Here is an 18615-nt window from a genome sequence, read left to right on the forward strand (position 1 = left end):
TTCTAATGCAATGAACCAATTCCATAATTGTTTTCACTACCTGCACATAAGTAAGCTACTCCCAGCCACGTCTTTTTGCCTTGCCATGTGCCGCTAATCCATAAATGCTCCTTACATGCATCTTTTACCATTTGCCACTTCAGACCTCACCTAATTAGTATGCCTGCGCCTCCGTCTTTCGTTGACCCGGTCATTCTGTTGAACCCTTCCCATACAAATTGTAAATAACAGGCAGCTGCTCCAAATCTCGTAGATGCGTTTCGGTCAAGGCATACACGCTAAGCGCTTCGTGATTTATCTGCGCTTGAATTTCCAGGCATTTTGCTGATTGCGACTACCCTGCATGTTTACGTAACAAATTTTACCTTCTCTATTCTTATATTTTGTTGGTCTTTTCCTAACTCCTTCTGGTCTAAATGTGCCCTTTACTGGTGTGTCACTACATTTAATACTTAATCCTGCTTCCTGATTGCCTGGGCCCGCCTAAAGAAAGCTACAGCCCGCGCCGCGAATCGACGTCCAACAGGTGTTGCTACGTTTTCACTAAAATGTATCCCGTCACGCAGAAACGCGCCTTCGTGGCCTGCTCGGTGCACTTCTCTCTTCATGTCAATGACCGTAAAATTCATTGCTTTAGCTAGCGTCCAAATTTCCCTGTTTACTGCAATCATTGCCCTTTCAATTGCATATCCCGGCCTTTCAACCTCTGGCACCGTGCGCGCTGCGATTTGTACTTCCTTTGAAACATAAGCTAAGTGTGGACAGCTGGGCTAGTTGGTTGTGATTAGCATTATGGAGCACCGTTCCAGTGCCCAATTAAACACGGACGAGAAGAGAAAGGCAACACAAGGTCCCCTCTATTCCAGTTGGAGCCCGGCGTTCGTGTTGTCATTCTCTTCTCGTCCTTGTTGTAAGTGTGCGCTAGAACGATGTTTCATAATGCTGAAACATTCCGCAGGTCGGTGACCCCTTTGGCTATTTGCTTCGTGATTCCTGCCCCTTGTCCGTGCAGTACGTCAATAATCCCGCCCCCAATCACCACTAGGTGTCTCTCCTCCATTGTGGGCCACGCACGTTCCTAATTGAGATTCGCTATCACCCATCTAATCGGTTTTCCCAGAAGCGCGGTAACCTGGACTCGTTCGCCTGCACAAACCCGCTTTGTTATCGCCGGTTCTACTTTACGCAGTTTGGAATCGCCAACAAAGACAACTCGACGCTTTTCCTGCTCCTGGTCGCCGACAGCTGCACGTGGGGCTGCGATGCCCTCCCCTCCTGTCTTTTCGCCCCCTTCGATTTGGTGTGTACCCGCCGTGGTTGCTCAGTGGCAATGGTGTTGGGCGGCTGAGCATGAGGTCGCGGGATCGAATCCCGGCCACGGCGGCCGCATTTCGATGGGGGCGAAATGCGAAAACACCCGTGTGCTTAGATTTAGGTGCACGTTAAAGAACCCCGGGTGGTCCAAATTTCCGGAGTCCCCCACTACGGCGTGCCTTATAATGAGATGGTGGTTCTGGAACGTAAGACCCCATAAATTAATTAATGTGTGTGTGCCGTGGCTGGCACGTTAGAGGTAGCCCCGTCATGACCACCACTGACGTTTCCGCCAGTGCTTTCTGGTGGGGTAGTTTCGGCTTCCTTAGCTGTTGTCGCATTGGAGCCAGCTTCGTTCGCGGCGCTCGCATCGATGCGTTCACCATTGCCTTGCGGAATGGTGACCCTTCGCTTCATGTATAGGTTGGCTAGCTTTTCTTCTACCCTCTTCATCTGCTTCTGTTCGTCCTTAAGTTCCTTCCTAATTTTGTACCAACCCTGTGGCAGCACCGCCGGGTGGCAAGGCTGAAGTTTCTGTTTTTACTTTCGAGACACCACCTTAACATCGACAGTGCATCTTACCTAGTTCCTTAAAATACGGATAAAGCCTGACTGTTTCTTGTGCCATAGGAACATAGCGAGGCGTAACCAAAGTCATTTTACCTAGAATTATAAAAGATTAGAATGCCTTGCCATAATCAGTTCTGAAGTTCCCTGACACCGATGAAAAATGCCTTAGCGACATCATTACAAACCTGAATATATATTTTGCTTGCACTCATGTACGTATTGCACATGCTTTGTACGTTTTCTTTTCTTTTTTGCTACTCTAGGCTCTGTGAAACGAATTCAAGTGTTTTGCATGAATGCGAAGTGCGAATTTTGAATGTCCAATGTATTATACTACCGTTAAATTTGTGAAGTTGTACTTGTTTTCTGTGGCTTTAACTTTATTGTTGTAACACTTAGTTTGTGTTGGTGTTGCCTTCAACCCAAACTTTAATGGCCTTGTGGCCAAAAGTATTGCAAGTAAAGAAAAACAGAGAAGGCTAATGAAGGCCATCTCTCTAGTGTTTAGCGAGAAAAAGCCGCTTTATTGACAACGATTCGCGCTGTGAGTTTTCTTATGTGCTTTGTAAATCCGTGTCGTGCCTGCGCTACAACAAATCAGAAGGGGATCTACCAAACAGCCCATATAGACACTCTCATCGTCAGTTTAGTTGCCAATAACAGTACATCGTATGCAACGTCGACTGAGTCGTTCTTGGTTTCGCATGCGGGTTCCAGTTGAATTCGCTCATTGTCTTGTGCGCTTTGAAAACAAAAGAAAAAACAATCGAACTTTTTGCCGACCCTGCCACGGGTGCCTTGATTTGCTCAAAGCGCCGCAGAGCCAGTGGCGCACCGAAGGAAGGGGGGGTGGGGGGTTCGGGGGTGTTAACTCCCCCTGAGGCCGAGTTAACCCCCGTTTTGTTTAACCGCTTTAGTTTCCTTGCGCCTTTGAGTACTGTAACTAAGATGTAAGATGCGCAATCGTCTGCATACTCAGAAACTTTCGCAAAAAGCGCATTTTGAAATTGAAATTAGTGCTGTTAAGATGGTATTGGCAAACTAAGGCAAACTGTCAACCCCCCCCCCCCCCCCTTGGCAGAGATCCTGGGTGCACTACTGCGAAGAACAGTGGGAGGCCATCACTGGACAAATGCGAAGACAGCACCCATGCATGTAGCAAACTACCCGCTGAACAACGGCTAGTTTCGTTTTGCTGTGCCGTAAGTAAGATGAGGGATGGCTTGCTGCAACGCAGAATAATGACATTTTGAATATCGCCAATTATTATCGTTGAAAATGTTGCGGTGTTCCCTATGCCCTAGTGATTCTCAAGATTTTTTTTCCTGCTTTGACAAATTATAGCTCTGTATGGCCACTTCTACTTAAGGCATGATACCTAGGCTAGCAACGCTAAATAACTGAATAAATAAATAAATATTTATCACATGGGACTTGCAGAGGCATCAGTTATGAGCGCCAAACTAGGCTTGCTCGTCATAGATGTTGTGTCTTCTTTCCCTAGGCCACCTCCTCAGCCTGAGCTTCATTCTCACCTTCATAATCAGCTTATATTTATGTCCACTGCAGGACGAAGGCCTCTCCCTGCGATTTACAATTACCCCTGTCTTGCACTAGCTGATTCCAACTTGCGCCTGCAAATTTTCTAACTTCTCACCTTATGGTGAAGTAAAAATGAAAACTTTGTACGCCACTACTTTGGAAGCGATCACATGCCCCTGCAGCAATGTGCGGTTGGCAGCCGGTTGGCATTAACTAGTCAGCTATTTTCCTGGTAGGTAATCTATGTAGGGGCTACCTGTGCCATGCAGACCCTAACAGTAGTGGCATCTGTGCGGTTACTTCGGATGCCACAGTAAGCAATATCACAACGAACGAATATCCCTTTGTGCTTATCCTAAAGAAGTGTTTTTCTTTGTTCAAAAGACAATAAGTGTCCGCCGTGACAACCTGGTGCTGTAGCAGTAAAGGTTTTCAGAACCGGACGAACATCTGGAGTCTAGGGACATCTTTTGGCAAACGTGTGTAGCATTTTGAGTGATGAAATGCTTCATTTGGGTTTAGCCCTTTTAACCAAACACATTCATAGATGGAGTCCCTTTTTTACATTGATTCATTTATCTGCTGTTTCATTGCGCACGCATGTCTGTCTTTCCTCAAGATATTGAACCCTTTTCGCACCTAACCGACCATCAGGCCGTGGTTAAAAACGATACTCCACACGAAACGACCCTATTTAGTTGGCAGTTACCACTTACTACTTGTAGCTGCAGATCAACTTTAACAAGGGAGACGCTTGAGTGCCCTTGACATCTACTCAATAAACATGTTGCAGAAAGAAATCATGGATGTTGTTGTTTTTTTATTTGGCGGAGGGCACTGGGAAAAGGGGCGCTTTTCGGAAATAAGCAAAAATTTGCGCGACACGATCGAGGTTTCGACATTGAAACCATTCAGAAGTTTTCTAATCAAGTGCTTATAAGAACGCGTCACAGAAAACCTGCGCTGAAGGTTTTTTTTTTTTTATGCAGCTTGAAGAGCTGCTTGCGCGAGCTACTTTGCAGCAGCACAAAATTTATGAGCTGTCTTTTCCGGGTGCCTCGCGTCCCGACACTCATCGTTGAGACGCAAGCCATGATGTACGTCATGCTGTAAAGTGAAGTTCCTGGCGATGCTGGGGTTAAACCATAAATCACGTTACGTCGAAAAGCGGGGCACTTTGAATAACGCTCGTTCATTTAAACGCCCATTGGTGCAGCGGCTGTCGCGGGGCCAGAACGCGACAATCGGTCGTCCCAATATACATCGCAGTTTACGGCTACCTTTGCTTGAACTTACCCGTTAACCTCCTCGCTTACTACTGTGACACTAAAGTTGCGTCATAGGTAGCGCAGCGACAACTTGTTCTGCTTCTACTACGACCAGTGTACGGTCTGCGTAAGACATACAGCTCCCGAGAAATATGTATATATAGAAGCAATTGTGAAATTCTTGAGTGTCTTGAAGTTGCAATTGCCGCTGTTAGCATGGATCGGGTTAAGGTAGGAGTTCTAGTAGGCCTGCTATTCTTCTTGTCCTGCGTGACCAGCTCATCCAACGCTAAGAAAAGCTCGTAAGTACAAAAGGCTTCATCTGACAAAGCACTTTTCTCATGAGGTTAATGTTTACAAATTTCTGTATATTCACGTTGACGATGGTCACTTTTCATCAGTTATATTTCAAATGATATCGTTTATATTGGTCAGTTTTACGCCTATCCTAATAGGTAAGTGTGTCTGTACATTAAAAAAGAGCTATCAAAATAGTGTTCGCTGATTTTTAATCACGATGATCCATGGTGACAGGATTTATCCGTTTACCATTCCCACTGGATGTGGTCGAGGTAGTAGTGCTTGCAGCGTTACCAGAAACTCTCGGCTTGAAACCGCTAGGCGTATGAAAACCACATGATTACAATCAGCACGGGCCAACGGAATGCGGGCCAGAGCCATTGCACGCGAGGAGTGCTGCAAAATTCTATTGCATCGTTGTCGTGACGCTATCTTCCTACGAACATCGTTGTCGTGACGCTGTCTTCCTACGAACTATTTTTATAAATAGGCGCTTCCTGAAAGCGTGTAGAGTTCTTAATCTGTGACAATATTACTAGAAAGCACCAAAGTTTTTTTATCGCTCAGATTACATTTGTTTCCTCAGGAGCCTCTGATTTTATATGCCAAAATATGTGCAAACATGTGCAAACCGCCGTACTCGAAAAATCCCGCAAGCTCCACGTTTAAGTAATTCTGAACAACATATTTTGTCAGTAACACCTGCACTTTCATTTAATACGTGGTTCCACATAAAAGCATGCCCTTGGTAAACCCTGTAAGGTTCCTTTAAGCTTTGCTGCTTCGCCACTGCCGCGATATCTGGCGCTGAACTTCATTGTTTTCCCTGTCTCACGAGCATGGCGTCCGTGAATACGTGTACTAGTACTTGTACGTGACGTTGCGTTGTTCCGGTCAGTATTATCTGCCTATTTCAAGGCGCCAACTCTTAAGATATGACCCAGGCGAGCTACATTTCTTAGTGTCGCACTTCACTATAGAATGTACTGGAGACGCGCCATGGCAGCTGTCGTTTAGTCTCACGTACGCCGTCTCACCGTATTTCAGAGAATCGCTGTGACGCATTGGGGAAGCTATCTGACATCTGTGTGGAAACGGCACAAGACGTTAATTGTCAACTGAATGCTTTGCCAGTTCCACCTCACTTCACCAACCCTGACGCAATATAAGATTTCGGAGTTAGTACATAGGAAAGCCCTCAGATGTGTTATTGACATACCACACTAACAGCTAATGAAAAGATCCTCCAGGAGTCGCGATCACCATTTCTACGTCTGCTTGCCACTCAGAAACTGCAGAGACAGCTTTGCCGTTTAAGCGAGTCTCGTACAGAAGACCTCGGCTACAGCGCCTCTAAGGACCCAGTTTCATGCCCTTGTGGCTCTGAGTTCTCTCTCTCGGAGATGAACTGGAGCCACCATTGTCCTTTCAGTTTTCGGCGTGCCATCTAAAGGTCCCTGCCATATCCATTAAGCCGCAAGTATACTCTACAATTGCGGTAGGATTTGAGTGCTTGGTGGTGGAGAATTTATAAAAGATGTATAGATACAACCTTCCATCTTCCTTAGGACGTACTGGTGGGCTAGTGGGTTAGTCATGATGGAATATAGCAGCGCATTTCAAAGCAAAGTTGTAACACATAATGAACAAGCACAAGCGCTGTACTGCAAGTACGCGCTTGTGTTGAACGGAAAGTTTGTGCTGCGTCGTTTTTGATACCGTTCGTGGAGACATAGTGGGCTTCCTAGCTTAAGTGGATTGCTTCGACGACGACGGGTAAAAATTGCAGTTGAAGCTGCCTTAAATGTTGTTGAGTGCAATTGGTGGTGATGCTGACCCCTAACCAGCATTCCTGGCACTGCAGTTGGTATTACCGGGGGGCATCTCTTTACAGAGGTCATTGCGCAGCTTAGAGAAGCTAGGCTGTTTGGAATTTCACCTGCGGCCGCGGCGGCCGTATTTCGATGGGGGCGAAATGCGAAAACACCCGTGTACTTAGATTTAGGTACACGTTAAAGAACTCCATGTGGTCCAAATTTCCGGAGTCCCCCAGTACGGTGTGCCTCATAATCAGATCGTGGTTTTGGCAGGTAAAACCCCATAATTTTTTTTTGGAATTTCACCTGGAATTCTATTGGCTTTCTTCGCACAGTGATGTGTCTGCAAAGTAAGTTACTTACCGTAAGTAAGCGACCGACGAGCGTAAGCGACCGAAATACGGATTGTGACGTCATCAGCTACATGTTATACAAAAGTATGTACCTATGGCTATTTATTGTGTTGTGTGTACATCGACGATGGGCATTTTTAATCCGGTGAAAAATAAGATACGTGTCATTTTCTCTTGAAGTTTGTTCGAAGTATGCTCGGGAGATCAGTGCTTTTTTTACTTTCATAAAAGGAAAACGATTTATTGCCTAACTGGCCATTTTTTCCTGTGTTTGATCGTAACGTATCGCTGGCGAACCCTCTAAGGTTCACCGGATGCGCGTCAGAAAAATCCAGTAACCTTTTAATGTGAATGATTCTTTGCCTTGTTCCAAGCACTTTGCGGTAGGTAGGTATAGGTAGGAACTTCCTGCCTGGACACACTTCGGACCTGTGCAATAAAAAGAAATACATGTCCGACAGTGGAATAAAAGCTCTACCTTCGAGCAAACCAGCTCAATGCTCTAACAACTAGGTAGTAGGTAACGATTTTTTTTATTTGGGCAACGATCGCATGGACACTCCTCTAGTATCAAAGTAGACATAGGTCTTTCAGACGCATACGCCGCGCGCCAGTTTCGCGCGTTCTTTCTTCTTGACTGGTCATTCTTTGAGACGCTGCGTTAGACTGCCCTGTCTCCGGGATCGGCCTACAATCCCCAGTACTTTCCTCGTAGCAGCTAACGCTACATAGACATTGTGCGACGCTATATTGTAGCCTTCGTGATCGGCCCAGGTCGAACAGGTTTCAATAACAGTCTGTGAGACTACAGTGAGCTGTGATCTCTCAACACGTCGTTCAGTGGCGTCATGTCCTAAAGAAACAATTGAATTTTGTGTCCGACCAACTAGAGGCAGGCATTGAGCACGTGTTCTGTGGCCACGCCCACTGCGTTACATCATTATGAGTAAGTGGAGAACTGGCGCAAAGGGCTCCGGTACACATTCCGTTGCCTAACCTTACTTAACAGTTCATTTCGGTCATTTATGCGCAGAGGTCGCGCCAAGTTGGTGATACCCATACCCATGGAAATCAGCAAAACCACCTACACTGAAGGTAAGTAGATGGTCCCGCAACATTCTGAGTGGTATGTTAATATTGTCAAGCGATCAGGTGGCTCTTACCCTCAATCGGGGATCTGTCGGAAAAAAGCTGTAATTTTTTTATCGGAATATTGAAGAATAACCGAAACACGACTTGCCAGTCTCTCACTCGCGGCAAGACATGAGAAGCAACTATACCGTTACCTTTTTCATAATTCTCTTAAAATTACATGGCGTGATGAAATCAGTACATTTTCAGGCATAAAATTGAATCGGCTGGCGAAAAACAGGAATAATTGGAGATCGCTGGGTGAGCCTTTTGTCCTGCAGTGGATTTAGGCTGATGATGATGCTGGTTATAATGATGGTTAAAGCTCACTGTTCCTCCTTTTTAGCTGAATTTTCGTAAGAAGTGAAGAGTCCTTTATTATAAATGAGACTATTCAGGTAGTTATAAAAGTTATCTAAATAACATTTTCGTTGAATGCCAAAAGGTGTATGATCGTATGGGTCGGCAGCTGGAGCTACTAGTACAAAGCGCTGGCAGGAATTCTGCACTTCACTCACTCCCTTTACACCTGAATCAAAATTATGGAATGTTCTGCGCTCTTTAAGTGGACCAGTAACGCACCAACAGCCATTCAGAGCTCTAGCTTCAGTCCAGAAAGTACCGGAAACAACTGCTGCAAACGAGTTTTGTCATCTGATTACAAGCCCAAGTGCAGCAGTAAACACATCTGAATACAGTAATTCTGTCGAAGAAGTAAAAGCATCGATTAATTTTTCTATCAGAAGCGATCATCATGACCTAGATCAACCGTTTTCACTAGAATTAAAGAACGCACTTGTATCGTCCAGAGGACAGCAGCTGGACCTGACGGGGTCACATATGCTGCCCTGAAAAACCTGGGTCCTGTAGCCACAAATACTTTATTAAAAGTACTGAATTATGCGTGGATATCGGAGTGTCTTCCTCTTTCTTGGAAAATTGCGCGAGTGGTTCCGATACTAGAACCGGGTAAAACTCCTTTATCGTTAGATTCTTTCCGCCCTGTAAGCCTGACAAGTTGCGTTTGTAAACTTATGGAAAAGGTGATTGATTCTAGGCTTCAGTGGTAGACAGAAGGCACCAACACACTGACCAAAAATATGGCGGGCTTTGCAGGCGCCGGTGCACGATGGATGCTATTTTAGATCTTGTTACATACGTAGATCATGAGAGGAGCTGTGGAAGAATCACCATTGCAGTGTTGCTAGACATAAAGGGTACATTTGATACAGCCAGCCACACTCACGTACTGTATGGGTTAATCAAGTTGGGCATAGTTTGCCGAACACTGAGATGGATTGCGGAATTCCTAAGAGACAGGAAAATCCATATTGTAACTGCTGATGGCAAAAGCACAGAGCATAAAGTGAATCAAGGCGTTCCACAAGGTAGTGTACTCAGTCCATATTTATTTACCTGTGTTATGGCTGAATTACCCCATATCTTGCCTGCTACCTTGAATTATTCACTATATGCTGACGACTTGTGCATATGGGCCTATGACACGAGTACTCAAGCTGTTCAGCAACAGTTACAAGCTTGCATCACAGTGATTAATAATTTTTTGAAAAGTAGAGGTATGATTATTTCACTTGAGAAAACTACTGTACTTCCTTTTACAAATAAATGCCTGAAGAGAATCCAGCTCGTGCTAGACTCTCAGCGTTTGCATCTTGTGCGACCACACAAGTTCTTGGGTATTATTATAGACAAACGGCAATCATGACCTCCCCAAATAAAATAATTAGAGCAGAAAGTCAACTCCTTAACATTCTTCGCCAATTTGTTGGAGTGACATGCGGTAGTTCAACCTCTTCTTTATGACGCATTCACTCGGCGATCATTAGAAAAAGAATAGCATACTCTGCCCCTGTACTACATGGAATATCCCGTAATCTACAGGAAACAATTCAAAGATTAATGGCCAAAAGCCTTCGCATATGTCTTGGCGTTCCCCGTGCATTTCCCAGTGCTTTATTGGTAATTACTGAGTCCCGCCAACCAACTTTTCATGCACTAAGATTTACGGAATCTTGCCGTCGCTTTTATCGTTTGGCAACACAACACGCTAATCATCCACTATGCCAAGATCTTCAAGGTAGAACCGCTGCACACATACATGATGAAATACGGCGGTGCAAAAACACACTACCGGCCTGCTTACGAATTCTGGCATGCATGCGCAACTTATCCCCCATGGCGACTTGCAATTCCCGAAATAGTCACTTCAATTCCTGGAGTAGGTCGTAAATGTGATATGCCCGTACTTGCGATAAAGGAATTAACTTTATTACATCTTTACACTAACTACGCAGATCGCAATAACGTATATACCTATCGATCATGCTGGAAACAAAGCTCTAAATCAGAGTTTCATATACCTCCATACCAAGAGAAAAGAGCTTATAAGCGTAAGAAAAACAAACAGCATATTGGCATGCGAAATACAGAAGATATATGCCATAGCGAAAGATCTACAACACAACATAACTTTCCAGTGGATTCCAAGTCACTGTGAAATCATAGGAAATGTAACGGCTGATCACACGACAGGTGCAGCTCATCAAAAGAATGAATTATCACTAGTTCCTCTAGCAACGAGTGATGCGCGTTGTTTATTGAACAAACCATGCGGTAAATTGTCCAAGGAAACTTGGTTCATAAATGATGCACAGAACTGGCAATTATATACTATTGATCCTGGAATCGAATTCAATATTCTGTTAAAAATTAACCGATAGGTTGAAACAACAGTAGCTAGGCATGCCTATACTAAACACTTCCTGTACGGGATAAGAAAAACTAATAGTGCTCGTGTAAAGAGGCTGAAGAATACATCGAACACCTGATTCTACACTGCAAAAAACATGATGCTCCCCGTAAGAGGCTTTCACAAAAACTACATGGCTTGTATAGACGACCACTATCCATAGGAAAAGTTTTGGCTCCATGGCCGACAGAAAAACTACAAAACATCACTGCGCGCGCCTTAGTACAATTTTGGAGGAATCAAAAATATCACAAGAATACTAAGTCAGATATTAGTTATTGCTGGCATTGTTATTATTAACAGGCAATCTTGATTACATGTTTATTGTGTCTTCGTGTTCATGTAGCATTTGTGTCTGCGCACAGGACTGTTGTAGCACGGCATTCAAGAGGGACCTAATTCGCAAGTGCCCAACATCTTTGTGAACTTGGTTTTGAGAACATTTATGCTTTGTGAACTCATGTGTTGTGTTTGAACACTTAAGTTTTGTGAGTATTTATGTTATGTGAAATCTTCTGTTGCGCGAACATTTATTTATATTTGAGTTAAGACTTAGTACGTGAATGCTCGTACATGTGGTTATTAGTCCAGTTTTGTGATTTTTGACAACATTTCGAGGACAACAATCATGCAAGAGGAGAGGAGTAGCCGGTGCCACATATAGGCGCCAACATCTCCTTAAATACATTAAAAACATTTCAGTTATTCACTTCAAAGCACATGATGCAATTGTGAAACGGAAGCGTAGTAGACTACACAGCTCCTTTAGAGGAAGCTTTAGCTATAAGTAACTCCTATGTAAATGTATGGAAACGGATAAACTATTTGTAAAGACAATGTCTTAGCTGACTTCACACGGGCTCTGAGTGTTTAGCATCTGGTTATCTTGTATCCACTTCGTGAAAAAAAGACGGCTTTTTCGCGCCTCCAGAGCGTCGTAGCGAGTGACAATAAGTATCAGAATGTAAGTGTCAATGAATCAAGACGCCAAATTAGTCGCAGAGTAACATTAACAGTACGGACGGAAGTAGCGCCAGTGTAGTAAAAGAATAACCACATTACGCAGTAAAAAAAATAATTCGCCTTCCGCAGTGGTGGTTCATTCACAGAGATAATGCAGTCTACAGTTCCCGTGGGTATGCGCATGTCGTCATGCTATTGGTACGTGCCATCATTGTCATCTGCTCGTCGTCGTCATCCGAATTTAAATGCGTAAGCACTTTTATGCCTACCCATTGAGGAAACCCGTCCGTCCGTCCGCCCTTCCGTCTGTCGCGTACATAGGTCGGCAGTGTGGGAGAATACTCACATTCACTCACCATAATTTTTTCCAGGCCCCGCACTCACTCACGGTCACACTCACCTCCACTCACACTCACACCACTCATTCGCACTCGCACTCACTTCCACTCGCTCTCACTGGCACTCACTCAGACTCGCACTTACCTCCACTCACACTCACAGACACTCACTCGCACTCATCTCCACTTACACTCACAGGCACTCACTCGCACTCACCTGCACTCACACTCACTGGTACTCACTCGCACTCGCACTCACTTCCACTAACACTCACTGACATTCACTTGCACTCGCACTCACTTCCACTCACACTCACTGGCACTTACTCGCACTCGCACTCACCTCCACTCACACTCACACTCACTCGCACTCGCACTCATCTCCACTCACACTCACCGGCACTCACTCACTCGCACTCACTGGTACTCACTCGCTCTCGCACTCACCTCCACTCACACTCACTGGCACTCACCTCCACTCGCATTCACTGGCACTCACTAGCACTCGCACTCACCTGCACTCACAATCACTGGCACTCACTCGCACTCACCTCCACTCACTGGCACTCATCTTCACTCACACTCACTGGCACTCACTCGCACTCGCACTCACCTGCACTCACACTCACTGACACTCACTTGCACTCGCACTCACCTCCACTCACACTCACAGGCCCTCACTCGCACTCACCTGCACTCACACTCACTGGTACTCACTAGCATTCGCACTCACTTCCACTCAGACTCACTGACACTCACTTGCACTCGGACTCACTTCCGCTCACACTCACTGGCAATTACTCGCACTCGCACTCACCTCCACTCACACTCACAGACACTCACTCGCACTCGCACTCATCTCCACTCACACTCACCGGCACTATTATTATAGACAAACGGCAATCATGACCTCCCCAAATAAAATAATTAGAGGAGAAAGTCAACTCCTTAATCAACATTCTTCGCCAATTTGTTGGAGTGAGATGGGGTAGTTCAACCTCTTCTTTATGACGCATTCACTCGGCGATCATTAGACAAAGAATAGCATACTCTGCCCCTGTACTACATGGAATATCCCGTAATCTACAGGAAACAATTCAAAGATTAATGGCCAAAAGCCTTCGCATATGTCTTGGCGTTCCCCGTGCATTTCCCAGTGCTTTATTGGTAATTACTGAGTCCCGCCAACCAACTTTTCATGCACTAAGATTTACGGAATCTTGCCGTCGCTTTTATCGTTTGGCAACACAACACGCTAATCATCCACTATGCCAAGATCTTCAAGGTAGAACCGCTGCACACATACATGATGAAATATGGCGGTGGAAAAACACACTACCTGCTTACGAATTCTGGCATGCATGCGCAACTTATCCCCCATGGCGACTTGCAATTCCAGAAATAGTCACTTCAATTCCTGGAGTAGGTCGTAAATATATTTGGTACTCAGTGGTACTCGCACTCATCTGCACTCACACTCACTGGTACTCACTCGCACTCACCTCCACTCACACTCACTGGCACTCACCTCCACTCACACTCACTGGCACTCACTCGCACTCGCACTCACCTGCACTCACATTCACTGGCACTCACTCGCACTCACCTGCACTCACACTCACTGGCACTCACTCGCACTCGCACTCACTTCCACTCACATTCACTGGCACTCACTCGCACTCACCTCTTTGAAATGAATGCGAGTGTGAGTGAGTGCACTCATGAGTCACTGTGCCGAACTATACCGCTGACAATTCGTGTATGTTCATAACGAAGCTTCCAATTTAGCACTTGTTGCATCGGGATTGCGCCAAGGCAGTGTTTTAGGCGCAGTTTTATTTTTAATATACATAAAATATTTGCCTTCCCAATTACATGGTAACATCCATCTATTCGCTGACTATTGTAATTCGTACCGCGAAATTAATCACAGTGATCATCACCATATACAAAATTCTATCTTTTCTTGGCGTCAGGAGTGGCAGATGACTCTAAATTCCCAAAAATCTGTAACGCTAACAGTAAGAAAGAAACAGATATCTGAGTTTGCTTACATTATTAATGACAAACCTCTCGCTTGTGCAGTTCAGCGTAAATATTTAGGTCTGACTTTAACCTACGCTCTCCGATGGGAAAGCCAAGTTAACAAAATAACCTCAAGTGGAAATCAATGTACATGCTGAGCACTAAAGCGACTCTTCTTTCTGAGAAGACACCTTCGTCTTCCGCCCCCAGATAAAATTTTCTTGCCTCCAAAATGCTTGTTCGAACAGTGCTGGAGCACGCCAATATTGTGGGGTTTCCGTACACAAAATAACTCTTTGCAAGAATGGCAGGGGTGCAGAGGAAGGCAATATGGTTGTTTTAATGAATACAAATTAACGAATTCATTGACTAAATTATTAAAGAGAGCTGGTTTACTAACACTGCAAAGTAGAGCAAAACTAGCACGACTAAAGTTTTCGTTTTAATTTATTCATGGTGATATAAACATTGACGTTAGCCCCAAACTCTCTCTGTCCTTCTCTCTGTCATTGACATTAGACGCGTGCATGCTTGCCGCCCATGCTCGCTAAGCTCCCCTTCGGTCGGATTGAGCCAAGAAAGCGGGAAATAGTGGAAGAGATTGACTGTCCGTATACTTATTCAATCACTTAACGCCTAAAAAACACAAACGGGAGAACAAAGCGGTATCTATCATTGCATGTATGCGAGCGTGCGTGTCTGTTACTCTGTGCTAACTTGGCTAGTCCATCCTCCGCTCTGCCTGTTTATATAAGGAGCCTGTACGTGTACGTCTAAGAGGAAAGCAGGAAGAAAATGAGGGGCCATTCCACCCTCTGAAGGCGGATGACCAGCGAAGGTGTAGCAAATCACACGGTATTAAGCGTCTTCACTCAGTGGAAGTGATGGCAAAAATCGCCGGTCATGATTTGGATATGTCTGCCTTCAGCGCTTCACCCCATACATATTCCCTGGCGTATTAAAGAAAATGTCGCAGTTTCGCCCGACAGGCGAAGCTTTGATTGCGATAGCAAATTAGTAGAGAGCTATACGAAGCAAGGATAGTAGTTTAATGGGCCGTATAAACTTGTAAACATTCACCTACTAACTAAATAGACAAGCACGGTGTCTCGCGCGCACAGGTAAACATGAACGCATCTCGCTCGATGACCGCGGAAACTCGCCGTCAGAACGCTGGAGTAAGGAGGCGCAGCTATAGCCGCGAGCGAATTGACCTTCGTGCCGCCTCTCGCTTCAAAGCGGACTAAACGTCGAAAACACAGTGCATACGAAGTTACCGACTCTAGTTGAACATAGTTCACGTCGCAAATCACTTTGAAGAGGAGGCCCGCGCGGGCGCGCATTTTTTCCACGCCGCAGATCGCTTTCGAGATACGACACCCACGCGGCAGCCGCAGGAGCAAGACGACCACCCTGGTACTCACCTCCACTGACACTAACCGGCACTCACTCGCACTCACACTCACTGGCACTCACTCTCACTCACTTCCACTGACACTCACTGGCACTCACTCGCACTCGCACTCACCTCCACTCACACTCACAGGCACTCACTCGCACTCACCTGCACTCACACTGACTGGCACTCACTCGTACTCGCACTCACCTGCACTCACACTCACTGGCACTCACTCGCACTCACGCCTTTGAAATGAGTGCGAGTGAGCGTGAGTGAGTGCACTCATGAGAGAGTGCGCCGACCTATGGTCACGTAAGACGAGTCGCTATAAAGAAATTAACGGATAAAAGAAAATAAATTTGAAAGGAAGAACATTGGCGGTGCTGAGTTTCAAACGTAACACGGGACGCTCAGAAGCCGAGCGTCTTACGCACTGGGCTAAACACTCAGGTGTGGACTAAGTGGAAATATCTGAACCATATGAATGTGTTGTACCGGCGGTACAAAAACAAATGTCAAAGGAGAATAGTTTCTGTGAAGGCTTTGTTGAAATATGAGGTGATGGTGGAAGAAAAGCTATCTATAGGACCACATGTAGAGCCGACTTGGAGCATTGTAGACATCAGGAACATGCCGATTTCGCGAAAATTTAATGCCAAACTCGCCACATCCTCAATGCGCTTCGGTGGCCGCGGGATGCGCCTTCCTTTGAGGCATTCCCTCATCGACCGTAATGTCAGCGATCACCGAGGGTTCATGCGCTTCGCGTCATGCAACACTGACAGATAAGCAGTCGATGAGTAGATAAGGATTATAAGGAGTGATGAAGGGTTAAATGCGTTTCATCACGTTGATAATAGTTTGACGAGTATGAATAAGGGGCTAAAGAGTCCTAAGGGCTTATAAGGGTCGGAGCAATTCTGATAAGGCTGATAAGGTCCGATAAGGATTGATAAGGCTCGGATCGAGCTAGATAAGATTGATAAGGACCGATAATAGTTGATAAGGGTGGGGTAATGTCTGACAAGGTTGATAAGGAAAGATAATGGTTAATGAGAATGGAATCAATTGCGATAAGTTTCATAGCAAACGATAGTGGTTCATAAGTGTTTATACTGGCCGGATCAAGTTTCATTGACGCCGGGCTTCGTGGAGATGAGCAAGTAGCACAGACCTTACGCATACTTAGACAGCTCCACTGGAGTTGTGTGAATTTTTTTTTGTCATGCAGTCTTCGTCATAAAGCCGTCATCTCTCAATCGTCGTCATACACTCGTCATTACCCTATCGTCGTCATGCCATCGTCGCTATACCGGTTTCGTCATTCCATCGACGTCATTCCTTCTTAGTCATTCTATTGTAATCATGCTGTCCTTATTTAATTGCGATTGTGGCGGCATTGTGATCTCATCGTCGTCGCTGAGTTGTCATAGTCATGGAGATGCAATCATTGTAATACCATCGTCGTGATGCCCACGTGGTCATTTCATCTTTGTCATTCGAGCTTCGTCATCCCATGCTCCCATGCCCGTCATCCCATGCTCGTCATACCACAGTCGTCACGTCATTGTCGTCATGGACTCGCCATCGCCCCATTATCATCATGTGGTCATCAGCATACTGACGTCATTGTACTATCTTCATAATTTCAGAATCGTCATCCTTTTCTGATGTGGTCATCATAGCGCCTTCGGCTGTACCAGTCTATATATGCTCACAAAAGCGGAAAGCGCTCGAGCCTCGCACATCCTTTACACTGAAATGTCTTGGACCAAAAGGGATCTTCAAACCACGAAGCGACTTGGCGAGCTCGACATAGGGAGTGAAAACGCGTAGCCCACAGCCCTGCTAACCCTAAAACTTTCGCGTTACTCACTCATAACCGTCCAGTGAGTTGTGTTTGGGTATAATCCCTAATGCTCACCTCCGAGCAGTGCATAAATGGGTGCCAAGGTACAGTAGGACGGTGGTCAGTACCATGACAACAGAGGACTGGTGAGTACTGCACAGAGGTTATTACAATCTAAGAAATTCTCCAACAGTCTTCCGTTTGCATTATGAAAATTTCTGCCCACAAAACGTCACGGCCATTGAAGCTGCACACAGCATTGTCGGCCTGGACATGGAACTGAAGAATCGTTTGAAATTCACGGCCAACCATTTCAAGCCTTTCATCTTCGAAGGACGGGCAGCAGCATAAGAGAGGGTTGGTTAGGTCAACGTTACTAAACTAGGTTCAGTTTTCTAACTTCTGTGACTGCGCGGCGCCACCACCGATTCTCGCATCTCGTGGCTCTGTTGTCGCCCTTCGCTCGGTCAGCACGGCGCGGACGGAACGGCGAAGCACTGTCCACGGCTGTTCCGGTGGTTTGGCGGTGTGTATAGAAGCGTGTTTTGCTGCAGTCTCGGTGCTTTTGGCGGCACTGTTGTGCGTGTTGGGTGCCGCGTGCATTTTGAGGAGTTTACGGCTCGTAGCATCAAATTTTATTTCGTGATGCGAATGCATTTTTATGCGCGGTTCCTTCAGCGATAACGTGCCTTGAATGGGGAAGTAGTCTAGTCGCAAGCGAGCAAAGCTCATGTAGTTTTGAACATTGCTTTTGTGAAGGTGGTGCTCTGGTGAAAGAAAATATAGAACTAGCTTCATTTTTTTTCATCTCGATATAAAGTGTTGAGAGTGTGCATAGATCGAGAAGATGCCTTGATTTATTCATACAGTTTCAAAAGAAGTGCACTAATTCGGCTGCTGATTGCTACAACTGCCAATTAGTAGCAACAATTAGTATGTATTAGTTAATTAATTAACCTATTGGCCTACTGACCAC

General features: G+C 45.4%; 1 protein-coding gene across 1 annotated transcript in view; it reads left to right on the top strand.

The window, feature by feature from the left end:
* The first annotated feature begins 4638 nt into the window (after positions 1-4638).
* LOC119453205 (uncharacterized) overlaps positions 4639-18615 on the top strand; it is a 35865-nt gene continuing 21888 nt past the window's right edge. Inside the window, exons 1-2 of the mRNA XM_049660414.1 lie at positions 4639-4996; positions 8198-8259. Of these exons, the coding sequence (XP_049516371.1) occupies positions 4911-4996; positions 8198-8259 (148 nt within the window). The 5' untranslated portion in view covers positions 4639-4910. The remainder of the gene's footprint in view (positions 4997-8197; positions 8260-18615) is intronic.

The sequence above is a fragment of the Dermacentor silvarum genome, chromosome 1 (assembly GCF_013339745.2).
Source record: "Dermacentor silvarum isolate Dsil-2018 chromosome 1, BIME_Dsil_1.4, whole genome shotgun sequence".
NCBI classification, from domain to species: Eukaryota; Metazoa; Arthropoda; class Arachnida; order Ixodida; family Ixodidae; genus Dermacentor; species Dermacentor silvarum.